Source organism: Meriones unguiculatus, chromosome 16 (assembly GCF_030254825.1).
Source record: "Meriones unguiculatus strain TT.TT164.6M chromosome 16, Bangor_MerUng_6.1, whole genome shotgun sequence".
In the NCBI taxonomy this organism is placed as follows: Eukaryota; Metazoa; Chordata; class Mammalia; order Rodentia; family Muridae; genus Meriones; species Meriones unguiculatus.
In genome coordinates, this window is record NC_083363.1 from 24964981 (window position 1) to 24987266 (window position 22286).

The 22286-nt window shown below is 51.2% G+C and overlaps 1 protein-coding gene across 2 annotated transcripts in view; it reads left to right on the forward strand.

The window, feature by feature from the left end:
* The window catches only part of Unc5b (unc-5 netrin receptor B), a 66707-nt gene that overhangs the window by 25801 nt on the left and 18620 nt on the right, over positions 1-22286 (forward strand). For both annotated transcript variants that reach the window (XM_021652826.2, XM_021652827.2), the window contains exon 2: positions 21525-21749. In XM_021652826.2, the coding sequence (XP_021508501.1) occupies positions 21525-21749 (225 nt within the window). The remainder of the gene's footprint in view (positions 1-21524; positions 21750-22286) is intronic.

Below are 22286 nucleotides of genomic sequence, written 5' to 3' on the forward strand. Positions count from 1 at the left end.
TGGCTGCATTTCCAGATTGGAACCTTACACACTTCACATGCAGCAGGTCTGGGGAAAGTCTCTCCTCTACCTAGGTGTACCTGGGATGCAGGGTTCTCTGGTGATGGAGGGCTCCCAGTGACTTGGAGGTCTTATTCTGTCCTGTGGACCCTTGGGAGGCCCATCTCAAGCCTTCAGGGAAAGGATGGGGAACTCCTTTCAGGGTATGGCCAGCTACCCTGGCTGTCTTCTCCTCACTGGAGTAATGCAGAGCCCCAGCTTCTAGCTCCAGCTCTCAGTTTCTGGGGTAGGGTCATCCGGAGGCTTCCCCAGAGCCTGCATCCAAGGAACTGGAGTCAGTACACCCCCTTACCACCACCACCACAGCCCTAGGGGAGGCAACCTTGCCTCTGGCCCAGCAGTGCTTACCCAAGCAGGAATGTTCTCCTGGGAGGCTACATGGCCTGGAGGAAGGCTGTGTAGACAGAGCTGGGAGGAGTCCCAGAGCAGAAGGCTAGAAGCTGGTAAGAGGACAGAGGAGGGGCACTTTTCCTATTCCCCCTGAGCTGGCACTTTTTTTTTTCCTATGGGTGTTAAACTCAGCTCTTCCTTCCTTTTTCTCCTTTTCCTGACTACCTGCTAAATAATTTAAATTTGGGGCCTAAAGGACTTCAATTATCCTTTAATTTACATTAGTAATTTATGCATTAGGCAGAATGGACATGAGGTTCATGTAACAGCCCCCAGTAGACCTGTGGAGATCCGCTGATCTCCATAGTCCAAAGAATCTCAGCACTTTTTTCTCTGCAGCTTACGGTCTTTGTTTTAGAAGTGGCTTCCTTGTATGCATGTTGACATGAGCTGGAGCTGGGGGCACTCACCAGTGGACAGGGAGGCAGTCTGTAATCATGTAAACACTCATTGCAGGCAGATACGCAGAGACAAGGGTTTCAGGGTCCTCCCTAGTGTATACACCCTAACAGAAAGACATAATTGCTCACCCCATTGGATATACCATCTGCACGCATGCATCTGTGTGCCACCTCTCTTATTTCCTCAGGTGATGAATATACACATTTGTCCTTTGCACCTGGTGTCCCCACTTTACTACTTCTGGTGGGGGCCACTGGGCCCCATGAGCTATTCTGTGGGCAGGCATTCAGTTCCTCCTTGCATAGCTCTGCATAGGCACCTGACCTTAGGACTGAATGTACCATGACTGTAGGATGGTGGCCACATGTCCAGCTTGCTCATTTGGCATGGGCTGACATCACATGTGAGCTCCACCTAGGCTTCTCAGGCATGCTGCCAGCTTGGGCCTTGGCACTAGAGCCTGGCACAGCCTGAGCTCTTGCCCTGACATAACAGTGCTGTCAAAGGGACCACAGTTGGGATTGTTGGCTCCTGCCTGCCTCCAGAATCTTGCCAGCTTCCCCTGCACCAGCTTGGAAGTGCCCTTGACTTTCCAGGCTTGAGGACAATAGTGACAGAGAGCGATGACCTCACAAGAGCCTGCTTGAGACGTTTCCCTGTCCTTGTAGACAGGCATGGTGGTTCCATTCTATCTAGGCAAGGCTCTTGGATCTGGGGCTGTCCCTGCGGAGTTGCTTCCCAGCTGTCATTCTGTACTCAGGAGAGCCTCTGGCAGAATCTAGGCTCCCTCACAGTCCACAGGGAGGGTGAAGGCTGGTAGCTAGTGGGCAACACAGTCATCTGCCGAGTGGATAGTCCACATTACAGAGATGAAGGACTTGAGCTGCAGGGTTGTATACTTGGGAATCTGGCCATGGTTCCCAGTGCACATGGGGTTTGGCTTTCACCCTGCTGCCCAGATAGAGTTCAGAAGCATTCCAAGTTTCAACATAACCAGGTACAAAGTGTAGGGACTACAGGTGCCCATTTCCCTATCCCCTGGGGAGTCTCTTGTGGTGCCAGCCCCCCCCCCCAAAGCCCAGAGTTGAATCTGCTGAGTCTGAGCCAGCAGCTTGCTGAGGGCTTCTTACCATATAGGAGCCCCAGTCACTATTCCTCAGGATGCTTTTGGAGGGTAAGTACCAGCAAGGCATATACATCAGAGCCATCCTGGGAGGACCCAACCATTGCCTCAAAACCTGCCTACCCTTTCTCCCAGTCTTGAGTGGAGCATCTGAGTGTTTCCTGGAGTCCCAGCCTAGCTCCTGTCTCTGAGCCCAGCCTCCCTGGACTCATGCAGCCTGTGCCTCTAGGCCAAGGGTAATAGTGGCCTAAATGGCTCATGTCAGAAAGTCCAAGGCTGGTGTATTGCCTGTTGCCTGGTGTGTTGAGCTGAGAGTTCTAAGGCCACATTTGGACCTGTTTGTAAAGGTCATCATCACTTAGTGACGTCTGCTTTAGGGTGGGAACTGTCATAGATCCAGGACCAAATCACAAAGTCTTGTTATCACTTCATAGGTTATCCCTGACTCCTTTTCACCTTAAAACCCTTACACATCTCCTCGCACATCCAACTAGGGGACATTACTTATGATGGGTAGCAGTAACTGCTAGTGCCACACCGGGAGGCAGGTCTCCAGGCACACCTGTTAGGGATTGTTAGAGTAAGGGTTAGCCTGGAGAATGTCTGTGAGGGACTGTCTGGATTACATGAACTGATAGAGAAAGACCCATCTTAATGGTGGGTGGACCCATTCGCCACTGAGGAGACCTTGGGTTGTATAAAATGGAGAGGGTAAGCTTAAGCACCAGCATGCATTTATTTATTACCTTATTCTGGTTGTAGATATGACATAAGGGGGTAGGAGAGTGGGATGGAGAAGGGCCACTGGAAAGCGGGAGACCTTAGGGGACCTCAGAGTGTAAAGCAACTTCCCTCATTATCCTGCTCAGCTCTTTGTCCTTATTCTTGAGACAGGGTCTTATGTATCCCAAGCTGGTCTCGAGCTTCTCATTTTTTTTTTCTGCCTCTGCTTCTCTAGTGCTGGATGATAGGCCTGTACCACTAGGTTTATGGGATGCTGGGGATCGAACCTAGGACTTGGTGTATGTAAGGCAGGTATTACATCAGCTGAACAAAGCCCCATGTTCCTTTGCAGCTCAACCTGTGCTCTCTGCTTCTCATGGCCACTCAACTCACTACAGACTCCTTAGAATAGTCCAAAGCCTGGCTCATGCTGGCTTGAGAATAAGCACTGCCATGTTCCTGCTTCTTTCACCAAATCCTGGTCACAGCTGCCCTAGCCGCTCTATGCTGATGACCCCACAGCAAAGCTGGTGCCAGTGTCCACCTTCTCCAGAGTTTGGTACACTGTTCTTCCCCCAACACCATGCCCAAGAGATCCTGATGCAAGGAACAGCAACAGCCGCTCCCCAGGAATGAAGCTTTCCTGCTGCCTCCTCCCCTTATATTGCTCCGTAAGTTCTTGCAGCAGGCCCAAGCATTCTGCAGACAAGGCTGGTACAGATGTCACTGTTCTTCGTTACTGTTGAGGTCTAAGCTAAGGAGGGCAGTGGATATGCATGAGTGTGTGTACATGTGTGCATATGCTGTGTCCAGCTGGTTCCAGGACAACCCAAGGCCTCACCTACTCCCTGGGGCTCTACCAAGCTCCCTGGCACCTGGCTGAAAGCATTTCCAGGGTGCCAGAGTAACTGCTTTCCCCAGGGGCTGCCTAGGGGAGGAGAGATGGAACAGCTGGGTAGAGCATGAGTATAGGGATACAGTGGGTAGAAGCATAGGAACTTAGAGATGCTGTCTCATAGATGTCCCCTAGGAAGTGTTCGGGAAGCACCTGCCCAAAGTAGGGATTACAGGATGGATCCACTCCTAGCTGTATGTATGTCTGTACGTATGTATGTCTTCCTGCTGTCATGACACAGCTGCTCCATCCGTTCTCTGGCCAGGTCCACACTTCCTGGCAATGCAATTCCCTAGTTCAGTAGATAGGAAAACTGATGCTGAGAGAGGGCAGTGATTTGCTCAAGGTCATACAGTCAGTTAATCATATCTTTGGGACTGGGCTCCAAAATGTGAGTCTTAGTTCAATGCTTTCTTCACTATAGCAGGTGGCTATGTAAATTGATGCAAATATTATGCAAATTTGAGTGGCTTCTTACACCCAACACCAGGGGAGTAGAGTGTCCTGGTAGAGCTGATGGAGGAGGGCTGGGATTTTCTCTTTCACAGATTATCAGATCTCACAAAGCCTGAGAAGACCTGGGTCCCACCAGTCTGCTGATCAGGGGGCCACTGCTAGGTGCCATGTCCTGCTGCTGCTGTTGCTGTTGCTGCTGCTGCTGGGATTATGGGGTCAACAATGCCAGGAAATAGCCAGAGGAAGCCTCTGGGATGGGCCCCTAGAGTCTGCTCAATGGCGTGGGCCCAGCCAGGGGAGATTTTTCTCACGGAGTCCTCAGACCCCCTAGGTCCCCATCAAATAAGCTGACCTGAATGAAAAGGAGATTTATTTCCTGGCGTTGGAGTGAGCTTTGTTCCTTGCCCCTCACTTTCCTCCTACCTAGAAAACAATGTGGGTCACCAGAGATACTTTCCTGTGGAACAGGTGCATAGGTTGGGATAGCTGCAGCCCCTGAGCTCCCGCCCCCAGGCTGCCCACGCTGCCACTCACTGGGTAAGCTACGCTTAGACTGTATGCCTAAGGGTCACTTCCCAGACTCTCCAGGTCCTTTGAAACAACACTAGACTCTGTTGTTCTCACAAGTATCTGGGAGTCCAGGAAGAGGTTTATTTGCTTGTTTGTTTATGTTGTTTAGATAACTGTTGTCGCATTTCCCCTAACTGATGGGAAAAGTTCTGAAAAACAATCACTCATAATCCCACCCAGACCTGACTCCTCCTTGCCTGTTCTTACATTTCCTCTCAGGCACATGCCCGGGTTTGTTTTATGGTTTAATCATGTACTTAGTATCGCTCTGATCTCCTCAGGTAACATTCCCCCACCTCCCCGCCCCCGGGACTGTCCTTGAATAATTGCACGGCTTCATAGCTCGTCCTGTCAGACCCGAGCACAGGCTTTGCACGCCATAGGGGTTCTTTACTGCACTCTGCTAAATAACGCCACGGCGAACGTCTTCCCGCTCACGGCTACTGGAGTCCCTTGGGAGAGTTTCCCACAAGTGAAATTGTAGGTGAAAAGTCATGCCCTACTTTATATGCCCTGTCAGGTTGCTTTGTGGATTTGGGGTGAGAGTCACCTGCTGGCTTCATTCTCAGAAGTCCCAGCAGATGGGCACAGGCAGTGGCAGAATCTTCTCTACTCACCGTGCCTCACCTATCGGGGAGGAGGGTAGAGGAGGGACTTGGGGGCTCTCACCTTCAGAACCCCTAGAAGCTGCAGCCTGTAAGGACCAGCTTCCCTGAGCAGGCCACTCCTCGTTGCTAATTAGCGCCATCCATCTGCAGTCAGATCTGGACCAAGCGGAAGCCCTTTAAAGTAATTTGCTCTTTTAATATTACCCCTGTGATCTCCTTTAATTTCCTCAACCAAACTTTGTACACGGAGGAGGCCAGAGGCTCTGCGCCCAGCTAGCAGTCTGAATTTCACCCTTCCCGAAGGCACGTTTGACTTCTAGAAGTTCTGCCGAGGCTTCCTTCACTCCTGGCAGCCTGTACCCCAAAACAAAAGTGCCCTCTCTTCCATGCTGCAAAAGGAGAAGTGTGGAGTGAAAGAGGTAGCTGTAAATAGGGACAAGGCTCAAATTTCCGGGATCACATTCTTTTCTATGAAAGAGAGGTTTTTCTTCTGTGAGCTTGCTGTAATCATCACCCCATCTTCAGGTCTCCATGACTCGATCCGTTCCCAACCTTGGCTCTTCCCCCCTTTCCCCTGGGTAGCCAGGTGTCATCGTGAAGAAGTTTGAACTGTTGTGATCACAAGGGCCTCCTCAGAAGTGGCTAGGTGAGTCACGGATGCCAGCAGCACCCATACAACTGGTCCCTCAGCAGAGCCACAGGCAGCACAGCCACAGCTTCTCCAGGAAGGGAGCTACAGCCGAGCCAGCAGCATTGGTGGTGGTGCAGGAAGAGATTTATGGTCATCTTACACCCCTGTGCCTGCAATTGCCTAATGGAAGCTCACACAGAGAGAAATAACTCTGCCAGGAATGGCTCTAGTGACAGGGGCATCCACCACAGGTTAAGAGTGGGATGGGGAGCATAGAGGACTCAGACAGCAGCTGGAGCCCAGTCCAGAAAGCGTGGAGAGAGAGCAGATGGAGACCAGTGGGGATGCTTGTGTGGCCTTGCCTGGCATTCCTCAGACTAGGTTCCTCAGGCATCCAGTGGAGAGCCAAGAGGTGAACTCAGACTTGAAGTCCCAGATGCTCAGTGGCACCCCAGCCTGTGTGTCTAGGAGGTAAGCTTTGGTGAGCATAGACTATTTCAGTGTCTCATCTGACCCTTCATTGACAGGTGGAAAAGCAAGGCTGAAAGAGGGTCAGGACTTGTCCAAAGTCACACACCACTGAACACAGTCCTGGCCCCCTGCCTCTCTGCTGAGTAGCAGGAGCACTCCAGCCAGCATGGGGTAAGGGAACAGAGAAGATGTGCATGGAGAAGACAAGAGGACATTGGACAGTTGTGTAGGGAGTGTTGGGATAGTTAAGGGTGACAAGGGATGAGGGGGGTTGGGAAGGGGCCAGTGTCTGGGATAGTGTCCTTTTGAGGCTAGTTGAGGAGGACACTGGAATCCCACAACCAAGCAAGCAGCTCCCTCATTAGCTGGAGCAGCCTGTGGTTTCTCTATCAGGCACTGAGGAGCAAGCAAGAAGGGGCTAGACCCTAGATAACACCATATGCCTTTCTTCTGTGATGAGAAAATGAGCAGAGTCTCTGTCCCCACCCCACCCCCACCTGCTAAATGGAATGATTGTGTTATCTCATCGGAAAGGTAGGAGGCTGGGGCCGAGCTTTCTAAGCCCGAGTGAACAAATGGTGATGGTGGATAAGATTCTAAGGGCCAGCTGTGTTCCTGGACTCCTTCCCTCAAAGACCTCTGAACCAGTTACCTAGGTGGCCAGTGTCCCCATGCTGGACCCCACTGAGAGGTGACAGCACCCAGGGCCACCCGCCTAGGCTCTGGCTTCCCTCCTTAAGAGCCCAGCGGACTGTGAGCCTCACGCCAGGTGCTCTTTAGAGGTGTGTGTAGGTTGGGGAAGTGTTGCTTCTGGCTGGGGGCCCAACAGCCACCTGGGAGCTGACAACAATGTGTGCCTGTTGCAAGGCTAAGAGGTGACTATGGCCAGGTGTGCAGGAAACTCTGCCAGGTCACCTGCTCTCAGTGGCTCCCACAAAATACTGAATGCCTGCTCTGCGTTAGTGCCTTGCTGATGGGCCCATGGAGATACACCCACTTAGTAGACAAGAAAATAAAGGCCAGAATCTTAAACAAAGTGTCCTAGAAAAGCAATTGGAAACCTCTCTCCACACATACCACCTTTCAAGACAGGGTTTCTCTGTGTAGCCTTGGCTGTCTTGGACTCACTTTGTAGACCAGGCTGACCTTGAACTCACAGATATCCACCTGCCTCTGCCTCCCTAGTGTTGGGATTAAAGGCATGCAAGGCATCAAGCCCAGCTAATTGGGAACTTTTTTGAGCATCCTTTTTATGCCAGTCATCTAGCTAGTAACACCAAGTGTGATTGGGCTTATTCTACCTCCATGTCTAGGAACTCTGTCTTACAGATGAAGAGTAAGGAAGGCCCAGAGAGGAAAAGTCACTCACCTGAAACCCCACGCTATTGAAGCTAAGGTCCTGTCCTGTGTGTTGGTCCCTTTTTCCTATGGGCAAGGCCTCCCTCACTATCCCTGGGTGGGATAGGTGTCCCCACCAGAAGGAAGTAAATTGCAACTGCACCTAATTAGATTGCTGTATTTTAGCAGCAGAGCCAGACTTCCACCTCTTGGTGAGGCTGAAGGTGCCCACATAAACTGCTTTGTGCTTGTCTCTGTCCACCTACTGCTGTGCCAAGATGAGGAAGGCTTGCAAATCAGGTCAGAGTTTGGTTGTCTCTCCCAGTCTTGTTTTTAAGGGTCAAGGCCGCGGCTGCCCGTCCAAACCTCCCCCCTACCTTGGCAACCTGGCATTTTCCCCAACAGCTGCAACACTTTCCCTAGAACCTCTACTCCTAGCACTTAGGTCTTAGGACAAGCCATGAGTTTAACACTTACTTTTTTGAGGTCTGGAGTGGGGAAAGACTTTGCCAGAAGTCAAATAGCATGGACATGGGATCTCTCAGGTAATTCTTCCCAGACCTCAACAAGGAAAAGGCAAAAGGAGCCAAGGGTGGTTTTGTACCCTGTTCTCCCTGCCCTGTCTCCCAGTCACCAAGGTCCTTACACCTATGTGGCTGTTTCTCTTGAGCTTGGTTTGCAGCCCTGCAGAGCACCTGAGTGATAGGCAAAGATCCTCCTACCAGAAAATGGAGCATTCAAAGCCCCTCTCTCTCCACTCTGTCTAAGAATGACTGCTACCTCCCTATCTAAAGAGGAGCTTGGGCCTCAAGGTGTAGGCCTGTGGGCGTCTTGTAAACCAGATGTCACTAGAGTTCTACAGGGTGACCTGGGATAAGTGGCCATCGTGGGCGAGGTAGAGATGAGTCAATGAAGTAAAAGAGATAATTAGAAGAATTAAAATGACTAATCCCAGGCTTGGACAGCCCTTTACAAGTTATAAAGTACTTTTGCATTCATGAGAATGTAGTGTTCAACTATTTAAGACCATGGATGAGACTGAGGAGCCTAAAAGGCTCAGCCCCACAGCTAGATAGAAAAGTCTGGGGAAGTCTTAGCAGTGTCCTGCTCAGTCCTGTCCTGGTTACTCTCATACCATGACTCTGTTTACCTTAGCAGTGGCCTGGGAGTCTCAACGTGACTCCCATTTTATAGAGGAGGAAATAAGGGCACAGAGACCTAAGACTAATGACACAGGTGGATGGGGCAAGGTGGGGCAAGCTCAGGTCCTGTCCACTCATTTGGGACAGACAGCAAGGCAAGCAGTTCCCAAGGAGGAAGCCATTGTTTGCTGGGAACAACACCTAGGACAGCACAGCTTGGGGTTTGAGCTGAGACCTCTGAGAAACAAGGCAGTGGCCCAGAGGAACTTTTGTCATTGTCTCTGCTGGTAGGGACATGCAGGAGCAGGGCTCTGTGGCCCAGCACAGGAATTTCACTGCCCTTGCCTCTGTCATGAGGGGCTTCTTGGCTCCACTAGCTTCATCAACACTGTTCTCACCTCCAAGATCCAGAGCTCTGCATGGAAAACACACTGTAGAATCCAGTGCTCCATGCCAGAGGCCACAGTCTGAGGAGACATGGGGGTTCTGGGCCCCCTGCCCAAGCCCCACAGAGGAGGTGGAAGCTGCCTGAGGTCAGAGAGCAGGCTAGGCCTAGACTATATAGGCCTCTGATTGCACAGGGTGTGGCTAAAAGTCCCTGTGGCTGGCTGCCCTGTTTCCTAATTAAAGTGTCCTTCTGAAAATACCCTCCAGTCCTGGCTTAGCAAAAGGGAGGCAGTTACCTTCCCTGGTCTCAGGAGCTCTTTGTCTTCCATGCAGTGCCTGTATGCTCAGGACCTAAGCTGTGAGAGTGAGGCTGAGGCTGGCAGAGCTGTGTCCAGCCTGTCCAGTCTCATTCCTCTGGGACAACTCTTATAGACGCTTGAAGCCACAGGTAATAGGCACCCTTTCTCTAGAGTTAGAGGTTCTACTAAAGAAGCTCTGAGAGGTTTCCAGGCAGAGTGGGGGAGGAGAGGCATCTTAGAATCTGGGTCACTGTGGGTCACCTGTGGCAAGTAGGTAATGGTTAATGGCCTGGGAGAGAAGCCCACGAAGAAACTATGGAAGGGAGGGGACCATGGGAACCAGAGCAGAGATGCCAGCTGCTGTGAAAAAGCTGCCTTTGGGTCTGCATCAGGAAGTCCCATATTCACAGGGTGGCAGGCTAACCAAGCATGGAGTCTGGTTACTAAGGAAGTCAAGTCACCCAGTTCCAGTTGGTGGGAGGGAGGGAGGGTGGGGAACCAGTCAAATCAGGGCTAGTGGAATCTCTTCTTCATCGGTTGATTGTTTGTAGTCCACGGCACTCATGCACTGTCCAGATATGCCACTATTAGTGATGTCTGTCATGCCTGGGGGTGTGCCAAACAGAAATGAATTTACCCCTGGAATGACTTTCTCCATCCACACTAACATCTCGGGGCCAACAAGGCTCAAGATGGTGTAGAATAGACCCTGTGATGAAGGGATACCAGCAGAAACCTGAGGTTGGGATTCTAATCCCTGGATCAAATCCTGTGTCTGGTCTTGAACATGCTAAACAAGGTGCCCTGCCACCTAGCAACATCCTGGCCCAAGTTCTTCCTTTTTTAAAGAGGGAGATTCCAGTGGGCCTCCCAGACACCAGCTGCAAACTGCACTTTGCCCTGTACCACTGCCATCAGGGTCCTAGGGTAGAGGCCCCAGCCAAGGATCTGCCCTTAGTAACTATGTGATTGAGACTGACTTGAGCCCTGACCCTTAGCTAAGTAAATAGGTGTGTTGTGTTATCTTGGGGTTGTTGTCCAGAGCCTATGACTCTGGGCCTAGCTGAGAGCCACATGGATGTCTTAGTTGGTGTCCTTGTGTGTCTGACCTCTCTACCTTGGATGGGAATGTTGGCGTGGGTGGGTAGGGGTGAGGCAGTCATAATTTCAAAGCAGTACAGGCCGGGACTCTCAGTTCTCAACTCTCCCAAGACCGCAGCCCCCAGCCTGAGCTGGCTTCTCCATCAACTCTTCATCCCTCCCTTAAACCAGCCCCATAAAAAGGGAACAGGCGGGCCGGGAGTCCCGCTGCAGACTTTGTAATGTGGCTTGGAGGCGGCCCCTGCGCCTTCTAACCAGGCTGTAATTACGGCTGGCACCAGACACCCCCTCATTACCAGGGCCTGCAAGGAGTACTCTAATTACAGCATGCAGGCCCGGCTGGAGTGGCTGCAGGGCCAGGCCACAGAAGCGGCCTGCCTCCACAGGGAGGAACCCTGAGCTGGCTGGGGGTGGGGGCTATCCTTGGCCTTGGGTACCCTCCTCAAGGCTCCTTATTTCTCTTGTCTGTGTGGGAAGGTGAGGCCTCCAGAGCAGAGTCCAGAGCAGAGTTCAGGGACTTCAGTTCTTCACGAAAGAAGCACTTCTTAAGTGTCTACAATATCCAAACATGTCTGGGGATGTGGCTCGGTTGAGAGGGCTGCCTGGCATGCGCAAAGACCTAGCTTTGTTCCCAGCACCACGTAAAACAGGTGTGGAGGTGCAGGCTGATAATCCTAGTGCTCAGGATGAAGAGGCAAAATGTTTAGAAACTCCATGTCATCCTTGTCTACATAGTGAATTCCAGGCCACCTAGGGCCTCAAAAAATGAAAGATGTCTGTCTGTTTATCTATCTGTCTGTCTATCTGTCTGTCTGTCTGTCAGGCTGACTCAGAGGCACAGCAGTAGACAAAGAAGCGCCTTCATGCTACCAGACTTTGAATATGAAAGCTTGTGAGGCCAGGCTGCTTGCAAGTAACCCGAAGAGGTTCCTGTCCCAAGCCTGAAGAGCCTTTCAGTTGTCCCAGTCAGTCTCCTGGGATCCTGAACTTCAGCTGGCACAGCAGGGTCTCCAGGGCTCTGACACAGGGTCTTTAGATTGCTCAGCACACACACATGGTCAGATGTGCTATATGTTGAATGCACTGTGTTCTCTGGGACCCTGGGGTCTAGAGGGGCCTGGATGTGAACAAGGAAGCATGCCAGTGCTCCTAAGCTCGAGGGTGTCACTTGGGCAGGAAAGAAAGACAATTCAGAGGAAGGGCAGGACCTTGGTGGCAGTGGAGGGGTGTTGGTGGTGGTGCAGGGCTTGCAGCCAGAACAGGACAATAAGGAGGAGACTTGCAGGTGAGCCCTGAGGAGGGAGCCAGGAGTCACCAGGTAAAGAACAGCAAGACCATAAGGCAGCCTCTCTCCTCCATATGGTGTCAAGGTCAGACTCAGGCATCCCCTGGTGGAAGCAATAGAATCTCTGCACATCGCCCATACAGCAATGGCTTAGGAATCTATAGATAGATGCACTGTCTAGAATCAGCTCTGCCACAGTACAGTGTGGCGCTCATACACTCTCTCTGAGCTGTGGCTACCACATCAGTTCCTCGCTCTGCCCTGACCCTGAAGACTGCAAGTCCTGTGTCCACCAATGCCATCTCTTGGGAATGGCAAGAGGACTGAGAAGGACCAGAGAGCTGGGGCTGGGAGCTCAAGGCTGACCATTCTATGAGTTTTAAGAGTGGCTGGGAGGAAACAGGCACAAAGGGAATTGTCCTGAGCTCCAGGCACTCCTCAGCTACCAGCTGAGAACAATTGGGGAGGAAAAGCAAGGCCTTTTTGTCCAGGGCCAGGGCCGAGACAGTGACCAGTGACGTGTCTGGGAAAATGCTGGAAGTTGTCAGCTAAAATTAGCCACCTTACAAAACCTCTGCATCAAGGGCAACCCGGCGCTTCTATTGTTTTGAACTTTGGATCCCAGGGGACTTGGGGAGCTGGTGGCCATTCCTCTCCCGGATGATACAAGCCACTCTTGAGCCTCACAAATGTCCAGTAACGGAACCAGATGATAGACTGCCTGAGAGGGAATGTGCTGAGCTATGAAAGGCCACAGCCTCCAGTCAACCTATTTGAGACATTCTCCCTTTCCCAGTGACACTGACTGTGTCCTGTGCTTAATGAGGGGCAGGTGTTGAACTGGGAGGAAGTTAAGGACAGTTTAAAACACATATAGCTCTCTGTTCCTTCTAGGGGAAGCAGCCTAAGGGGCACTGATTGCTCTTTGCTGGTCGTACATCTACTGCCAGCATTGGACACCTGGGTTTGACTCTCAACTCTGCCATCTAGTAACCATGTGACTTACAGCAACTTTAGGTAAAGTGCAGTGATGGTTCACATTGCAAGGTTATGGAAGCAATTTAAGATACTACATATGACTTAGACATTAATGAGGATGGTAGTAGAGATGTGGGGCTCCTAGACTCAAATCTGCTGAAGTTGCCTGGTGCCACTCTGAATGCCTCCTTTTGTGTCCATGTTGCATCATCACCGGACGTCCTACAGTGTGACATCTACTTAATGCAGATGCATTTTCCCTAGGAGAACAGGGAATTTGTACAAGAGCAGAGGGAAGAGAGCTGGTACCATGTAGCAATGTCATTCTTTTGGTTCCTTGTGAAAAGTCTCCTAACAACTGTCACAGGAGTTGACCACAATTGATCTGAGTTGACCCCACACGATACCAAAGGGCTTTAAAAATTCATGTAGTAGAGGGACTCAGGTTTGGGTACTCACACTCCTATGGACATGGGCAAGTAACTGAATGCCCCTGTGCCCACCGCCCACCTTCAAGGACTGGTGGAGGGACTGTTGACCAGTGATTGTTGGGTGTGGAGCCTAGGAATAGCTCTGCTTCCCAAACTCTGTGGCCATCAATCCCGTCGTCAGTGGTGTTGATAACCATGGAAGCCCTCCTACCACCCCCCACCCCCAGCTAAGGGGACTGGGAAGTCAGAGATGGATCCAATGACTTTCTGTCCCCTGGGGCCTTAGAAAGGCCAAGCAGGGAGCTATTATGATCTGAGACCCCTGGTCCCCTTTTGCAGGAAGGGGCAGAGAAGGCCATTATCCAGAGTGACAGTCAGAGGCATAGCCTTCCCGAGGGTCGAGCTCTCACCATGCAGCCAGCAGTCTACTGCTCCAAGTCCCTCTGGGGTTCCTAGCAGGTCTCTGCCCCAGCATGTTTCTGGTGGCTCCTCCAAGACCCCAGGGAATTGGCTCTCCTCTTCCATGCTTCCTCCCCATGGGGAAGTTCTTGGGTTCCTTTTCTGCCCAGCCTGTGGCTCTAGCTCCCTGGGACTCAAGCACTCCTCTGTCTTCGTGCCCTAGTGTTCTGTCACGCTTCAGTCCCCAACTGCCTCAGAGGTTGGTACAGTGCCACTACATTCACTCTACAGATAAGTAAAGTGAGGCCTCAGAGGGTAAGGCAGCTGGCCCAGAGTCACTCAGTGGTCTAGCAGCTGGTCAGGGACTGTTCAAGTGTTTTTCTTCCTTCCTTCCTTTTTTTCACCTAAGAACTCCATGGGTAGGAACTAACGAAGAGCCTATTATGTCTCATGCTTATGCCATGGGGTCATCAGGGATGGGGGCCAGCTCCCTGAAGTGACAGTGGGTCCTGTGACCTGGAGTGCAGTTCCTTGGACTCTTGCTATCACCCCCTGCCCTCCTGCCCTTTCACCTTCCACCTGCAGCTCACTTGGAAAACCAGGTGAGCAGGCCCAGCCCTGAGCCAAGGAGGCCTGATGATTACATCAGCAGGCACAAACAGGCGGGTGGAACAGGGACCTGTGTCCCATGGGGGCTGGCAACAGTTCCATCTGCCCCACGGACTCTGTTTCATTCCCTTCTTCCAGCTTGCATCAGCCTTTTACAGCTCCGTGTCATCACAGAGCAGGCCAGGCAGAGGCAGGAGTTTGCCTTGGGACCCTGGAAACCTGAGGCTGTCTATCAATATATTAGCCTAAGGCAGGCATGAATGCATGCCTGAAATCCCAGCGTTTGGGAGGCAGGAGGATTGCTGCAAGTCCAAAGCCAGCCTGGGACACATAGGAAGACCCCTGTCCAAAACAAAACAAAACAAAACAAAACAAAACAAAACAAAAATACTGTTAGGCACTACCCTGACACCCCTTTGAGACCCACCTATCTTTCTTCTAGAAATAAGAGATTGGAAATCCATAATAAGAGAAGTCAGCAGCTGACAAGGCAGCCCCATTTGGGGGGAGGGGTTAGACTTCTAAATTTGATAAGCCCAAACATCTTGAAGTTGGCAGAGCAAATTAAAATGATCCCATTTCCCAGATGGGAAAATCAAAGCTCTGTGAGAAGTGGACCCTCCAAGGACAGCCATGATTCAGCCATAGCTTCTAGACCAAGAAGGGCATGGGATGGTGGAGCCTGGAGATGAGACATTGCTAACAGTTGTGGGGCATAAGTAGTTGATGCCTGCTGCATGGAGGAAGAGAAGGAGGAGGAGGTGGAGAGGCCATGCCCATGCATGTTTGAAGTTCTCAAATAGTAAAAATTAGTTTAAAAACACCAGAAACCAAACTAACCAACCAACCAAACAAACAAACAAAAACCCAAACCATCAGCTACAATTGTAGAAATGGGGTAGTTTTTATTTTCATATTTATTTTCCCCAAACCGTTTGTTTGTTTGTTTTTGTTTCTCGAGACAAGGTTTCTCTCTGTAGCCTTGGCTGTCTTGGACTCGCTTTGTAGACCAGGCTGGCCTAACAGAACTCACAGAGATGCCTTTGTGCTAGTATTACAGGCATGCTTCACCGCCATGCCTGGCCCCCAAACCATTCTTAATGTCAATGGTGTGATCACTTGCTAATCAAAGCAGACCCAGGAAAGTTTCTATTAAAGGTTTTAATTTACTTATTTCTATGGTGTCAGGGATTGAACCCAGGGCTTTATGCATGCTAGGCAGGTGCTCTACTGATGAGCTTTGACCTTGACCCAAAGGAAAGATTGTTAAAATAAAGTCACTGTTGTATCCCTGGGTCTCTAATGCTCTTCTGTGGTGTGATCTAAGACCAAAACATAACCTCTTTCATCTGTTTCAGAGGACCATGACCAGATGATCTCTGAGAATCCAGGTTTCCAAAGGGGCCCTGCCACCCTGATTCCAAAGAGGCTGGTCAGCACAGCCAGAGAAAAGCCTGTCTCCCCAGTGGGTCCAGCTACACAGACAGGGCCCCAGGCCCTTAAACAGTTTGCTTTAGAGTGACTTAGCTTTAGGGCCTGTACATCAAGGACACTGTAGTATGAGCTAGAATGGGTAGTGAGGCCATTGGAAATGAGATGGCTTCCCAAGAGCCAGGAACCTGACATTCCAAAGAGGCCCTAAGATCAGGGAGGGGTGTCCTGGGGCTGGAAATGGCCTAGATGGCTTTAGAGCAGGAAGGCTGAGTGAGTATCTAAAGTGGGATTAGGGAAGCTGTTGGAGGGATAGTTGAGGACTCTCAAGACCACCCCAGCTGGGAACAGAGTGGATCCAGGGGTCAAAGAAAAAGCCTCAAGTCCAATGGGGTTAGGACTAGCGGGGCCTGCAGGCTGGGAGGCTGCAGGAAGGAGGCATGTTTGCCATGCCCATCTGAAGAATCAGGTGGTTGGGTACCCACAGCATCTGGGTCCACCCAGGACCAGGCGCTGGGTTGGAGGGTAAAAGAAGAGAGTACCGGGAACATGCTTCCCACCTTGTCCCCGTGCGCAGCTGAGTGTTCAGAGTTTGAAATTGCAAGTCAACAAATAAGACAGGGCAGGGAGGTTGGCATCATCTGAGAAGGGAGAGCAGCATTTAGCATAGTGTCCCCAAGGATGAAACCTCTGTCCTGGAGCATGGGAGGGGTCAGGCCAAGAGGAAGGGAACAGGGCTTGAGGTCTTGCCTCTGAGGCGACAGACAGCTATCACCTATGGCCCATAGGATTATTAATAGGGTTGAATGGCAAGAATGCTATGTATCTTGGTAGCTGTGATCTTGGTTGCATCCTCTGATGTTTTTTTTGTTGTTGTTTTTGTTTTGTTTTGTTTTGTTTTTTTTGAGCCTCAGTTTCTGGCCCTATAAAATGGAGACCCAACACAGGCTTGTTGCATGCCTACTGTGTGTGGTGCCACAAAGGTTTTTTTTAATGCTGTAAATGGGATCAAAGGTCATTTTCTGGAAGAGGGTGGATGAGAGGCCTTGGTCCCCTTAAACCTGGAGAGGAGGAAGCAAAACTGTCTTCAGGGCTCTGTCCTCACCAAGGCTGACACTGACCCCAGGGTTCAGGGAGGGCTGGCAGTATAGCTTCTCCCAGTGACTCAGGGACTGTGTTACCTCCACTCTGTAACTAGCATGAACCTTGGAGAGAGACCTCACAGGAGCATCTGGACTCCCCTCAGGTTGCAAGTTCCTGCCCCATTGGCCGGCTTGGCAATGCTAATCCCTGTGGCCATCATAGGAAATGACATCATGGGCACGGAAGGGTTTGTGCAGGGTGTGGGAACAGGGCTGGGTGAGAGGCCTTCTTTGTTAGGAGCAACTTGGTGTCCTCCAAGCTGGCCAGCCCCCATTTGTCATCAGTAACGGGCATTGTAACTGCCTCTGAGGGAGACTGCAGCCTGAACCCCACAGGAGCCAGGCCCAGATGGAGGCAATGCTTTGTGTCTAAGGAGGGGCCCAGCCTGTGGGGTTCGTGTTTTTAAAACATAATAATAAGTTGGCTTGTCTCCTCTAGCTCTGCCCACTCCCCACCGAGCGCAGCAGCCTGCAGTGAATGGGAGAGATTTTCCATGCAGTGGGAGTCAGGGCTGGGAGAATTAGCTGGTGTCCAGAAGCTGAAGAGCCACTGTGATTACTAATGATAAATGTACTCAGCGTGGGGTGGCCCTGCGCGCACCTCCCTTACCCCATCCTCCCTTCCCTGGACACATGGCCTGCTGTACCTTAGATAGATGCCTAGAACTGTGCCAGGGTCCCTCAGACCCAGAGACAAAGGCCAGTGATGGAGGTGCCAAGATCCTTCCTACCAAGCTACAGCTTTGTGCTTGGACCTCCATCCTGGGAGCAAAGTCTGGTAGGTGTTTATATTCTGATGTGGGGTGCTGGGCATGTGCCTGCGTCCTGCCGCAGCTGCGCATCTTTCTGAACCATTGTCCCTGAGCCAGAGACAGAACTCTGATCTGGCTGTATGATGTCAGTTGCACCCCGTTTCTGAGCTGGTAACACACAGGACTCCAGACCAACTTTCTTCAAGGGGTTCAGGTGACAGTGGACCAAGAGGCCTGAGAAGCTCAGGTCTCCAGATCCTCCCACAGGCCAGCCAAAGCCGGAGAACATTCTCCACCTTCCACACAGAGTGCAGCGCCACTGTTTTCAAGGCACAGTTTCATCTGGTTCCTTGTGTGCCTTCTTGGCAGCACCCTAAAGTTAGCAGGCAAGGATTGAGGCCCAAGAGGCAAACCACCTTCTCAGATCTCCTGGTTCACACTAAGGATTTGAACTAGATCAGGGGGCTTTGGGCAACCTGCCCACTCCTGCCCAGCCCAAGCCTGGGGTCTAGGTCACTACAGGGAAGCAAAGCTACTTTCCTTTCGTAAAGGTGACAAGCATGCTTGAGCAACTGGGGTTTGTGGAATGTGCCTGTAATTCAAACACTCAGGTGGCTAGGGCAAGAGGATCACCGATTTGAGGGTACTAGCCTGGTCTACAGAGTGAGATATTTTAAAGGGAGAGCCCAGGCACGCCTTTACTCCCAGCACCGAGGAGGCAGAGGCAGGCAGATCTCTGTTAGTTTGAGGCCAGCTTGGTCTACAGAATGAAGTCCAGGACAGAGAGGGCTACAAAGAGAAACCCTGTCTCAAAAAACAAAACGAAATAGAGAGAGGGAAGGAAGGAAAAGTGCTTGGGCTGGGACCTCTGGGAAGCTGGTCCCTTTTTGGTCTTCTGCCTCTTACCTACTCTACTGCCTTAGGTCCTTGAATCTTTGGAGCTTGTATCTTAACTGCTCGCACAGCTCCTGGGGAGAAATCTGTGGACTGGAAAATCTTGCCATGCCCACTGTCCTTCTCCAGCAGGTACCCTGACATGACACTGAGGTCCCTTGGAAGAGCCTGTGCATCCCTGTCCTCCAGAACAGTCACTGAAACTGCTAAGGAGCCACAGAGCTCTAAGAGACAGTACCTGCCAGGCCTATTAGCTCCACACCTGCCTGTGTTTCCAAGAGAATAGGGACCTTATCACTAGGGGGACAATAGGATGGAGGGTGGACTCAAACTTGGCCTTAGAGACAGGAGACAAAAGAGAGTGAGAATCTGGGGGCTGAGACCTCCAGAGGTGGGTTGGCTGTGTGACCTCCAAGATAAGTGTCATGGTTGGGAGCCTCAGAGACCAGGAGGCTGTGCGACCTGCAAGGTTAGTGTTGTTATTGGAACAGCCTGCCAGTGGCATTTGTGGGCTCTCATTCTGTAGGGACAGGATGCTAGGAGAGGCTTGGGTGCTGCATACCTGTGATCCCAGCACCTGGGAGGTGGATCTCAGGAGGACCTAGAGTTCAAGATCATTCTTACCTACCAAGTGTGAGCCTAGCCTGTGCTTGATGCTAGGTTACATCTCTGGCAGAACAGCCCCTGTACGATAGACTAGGACCCCTGACCTAGTGTTGATATATATATATGGGGAAACAGTAACACATAACACACACACAGAGATATGGGGAAACAGTAGTAGCAGAAGCTGTGATCCAGTTCACTGTTTCAACACTTACATTAGCTGGCTCTCTTTCAGTTGGCTATGTCACTGCAAAGCTGGGCTTTGGATATCAGAAAATAAGGACTCTGTGACTAATAGTAAGAGGGGTGGTGTCCACTCTGCTCTGAGAACTTGAGCTGTGCTCAGCTGGTGCACACATGTCACCCTGTTAGTAAGTTGTTGAAATGGGATAATAATAAGGGTTTGTGTGCATGTGCGCACCATGGGCGTGTATGCATATGTGTGTGTGTGTGTGTGTGTGTGTGTGTGTGTCTGTGTGTGTGTGTCTGTGTGTTGGAAGGTAGGATCCATAGATCCATGCGTGAGAAATAACATTAAGTATTTGTTTCTCTGAGCCTGGGTTACCACACTTTAGATAATAATGTCCAGATTCCCTTTCCCCACAAATATCATTTTTCTTCATGGGTGAATACAATTCCACTTGTGTATACATGTTCTACATTCTCATTATCCGTGCATTGATGGGCATCTGTGCCAGTTCCATTTCCTTGCTATTATGAGCAGAGCAGTGATGAGCATGGATATGACATTATACTAGGTATCTTTCCAAGTGGCAACTAAGCTTTTAAGAATTCTTACCGAACTCCTTCACTCTAGATTATTTAATGAATTCATCACTTGTTGGGAATTCTTTGTGGCCTTGTGATACCATTAAAACAGACTGATCTACTAACAACTAGAATGAGCAGGTGGCTGTGTTGAGGGTGATCATGAGGTGTATCTAGGGACTACGAAATATCCTCCAAGTAGGGCCAGGCAGAACAGACCCCAGGAACCCCAAGTAGTTCATCCTTGGCTGGTACCTGGTTGAAGCCACCATACCTGAACTCCTGATGTGCCATGACTGGGGTGGGGGTGGGGTGGGATCTTGAGTAACTCCATCAGCCTCTCTGAGCCTCAATTTCTCCTATAAAATGAGGACAACAGAACACATAGAGGGTTGTTGCAAGAATTCAATAACTCACCAGCTCAGTGCTTGTGTAGGCATTTGGCAATGAGCACCTACCAAGGGCCGGGCCCCCTTTCAGGCCATCATGTGTTCCTCAAAGCACACTGTCTGGGTCACATTGAAGATGGGTTTGCATCCTATTGGCCAGCTTCTCCCTTACCCATGAAAGCCAGTATCTTTTGCCCAGGTCTTTTCTCCCAAAACTACCCCAGTCTTAGGAGAGTCTCCTGGTGCACAGAGAGAAAGAACAGACACGTTTTAAAAATCTGCTCACGGGGAATCTGTGCCCCCTGCTCCACTGCCCTCAGGGGGGGATTCCGTAGGGTCACATACAGCCTTTTGACCTGAAGGGCAAGGGCATAATCCCTGGTTAGGCCTCCCAGGACCCCACTGCCTCTACAGGCACATGGCTGGGGGAAGGCACTGTGCCCACCCACACATGCCACCCTGCACTTGATCCAGCTTTCCCAGGAGTGGTGCGCACAGCCCCCACTGCTTGTCCTGAGCTGCCGCCTGATTGTTCTGCATTTGTGATGTAGAGCCAATTTTCCTAAGTGAATTGTGACCAATCATAAGCCTGGCCTGCTTTCCTCCCTTCCTGTTTTTCTCACCTCCCAAGGTGCTGTTCTTTCCAGGGACACAGGCGGTTCCATCAGGCCTTGTGGGGGAGGAGGTAGCCACCCTCTTAGCTTTGCTGTGTTCTCTGAAGGGTCTCCTCTGTCCTGCTAAGGGTGTGAGCCTGGAAAGAGGCTGGCTGCAGGATGCTCAGAGCCCTGGGTTTGGCACAACTTCCCCTCCCCCATCCCCCACACCACACCCTGAGGGTCCTTGGATGCCACTATGTCTCCAGTCTGGCTAGCTGGAGCTGGAGAGGGCAGTGGTGGCTTCAGGGCAGAGATGGCCTGGTTTGTGCTTTAACCTCAGCCTGTTCCTTTTTGAGGCTTCGCGGTGGGAAATGGCTGAGGCCAGGCAGAGCCAGGGCAGGAAACTCGGGCAGGCCCAGTGTGGGTGTCCTTGCCTCTGGTCTCCCTGTTTTCTTCAGATAGAAGAAAGAAGGGACCACTAACATCCCAGGACTGGCCAGGCCCACAAAGTCTGTCTGGTCTGGCCTCTGAAACGCAAAGTGGGATGGGGAGGCTGCCGGCTCAGGAGACCTTGTATGGGTGATGGTGCGGTTCCCAAGGTGAGAGGTGTCCGGCTACACTTCATGGTACTTCTTTCCTCCCCCACAGGCGTTGACTCAGGTGGCCAGGTGCTCCCAGACTCCTTCCCGTCAGCACCTGCCGAGCAGCTGCCCCACTTCCTGCAGGAGCCACAGGACGCCTACATTGTGAAGAACAAGCCGGTGGAGCTGCGCTGCCGTGCCTTCCCCGCCACACAGATCTACTTTAAGTGCAATGGTGAATGGGTCAGCCAGAACGACCACGTCACACAGGAGAGCCTGGATGAGGCCACAGGTGAGGCCAGCCCTGCCTGGGCTTCTCAGAGACACCACCCGCCATGATGCCCCTCTAAGCCTCAGTGTCCCCTCAGTTCTCTGCATATTGACTACAACCCGCAGCAGGGGCTCGCCCACCCTCCCACACCCTGGCCAGTCTTGCAGTTGTGCACCAGGCTAGGTTCAACACTGTTTGTGTTCTTCCATAGCTTTCTGTGCGGGGAAAATGGTGCCGTTTTTCAGTTACGTTCCTGATGTGATTGCTTGGCAGAAGTTGTTCTTGCTATTAAAGAAAAGGTTCACACATGTTCAGTGGCCCTTGTCAATACGATTGGGAACAGAAGTGTTTCAGATTTCAGAATTTTTTGGACTTTGAACTTGTCCAGATTATGATTCAGATAGTGCCTCCCCCCCCCAACTAAGAAAAGGAAAGAAAGAAAAAAGAAGTAACATTTAAAATACCTTAAAACCTGCAGTTTCTGCACCATTCTGTCCGTGCTTGTTTTTGGTTGTGGAGTAGTGTCTCGTGATGAAGACTTATCTCAGTTACTCTGGA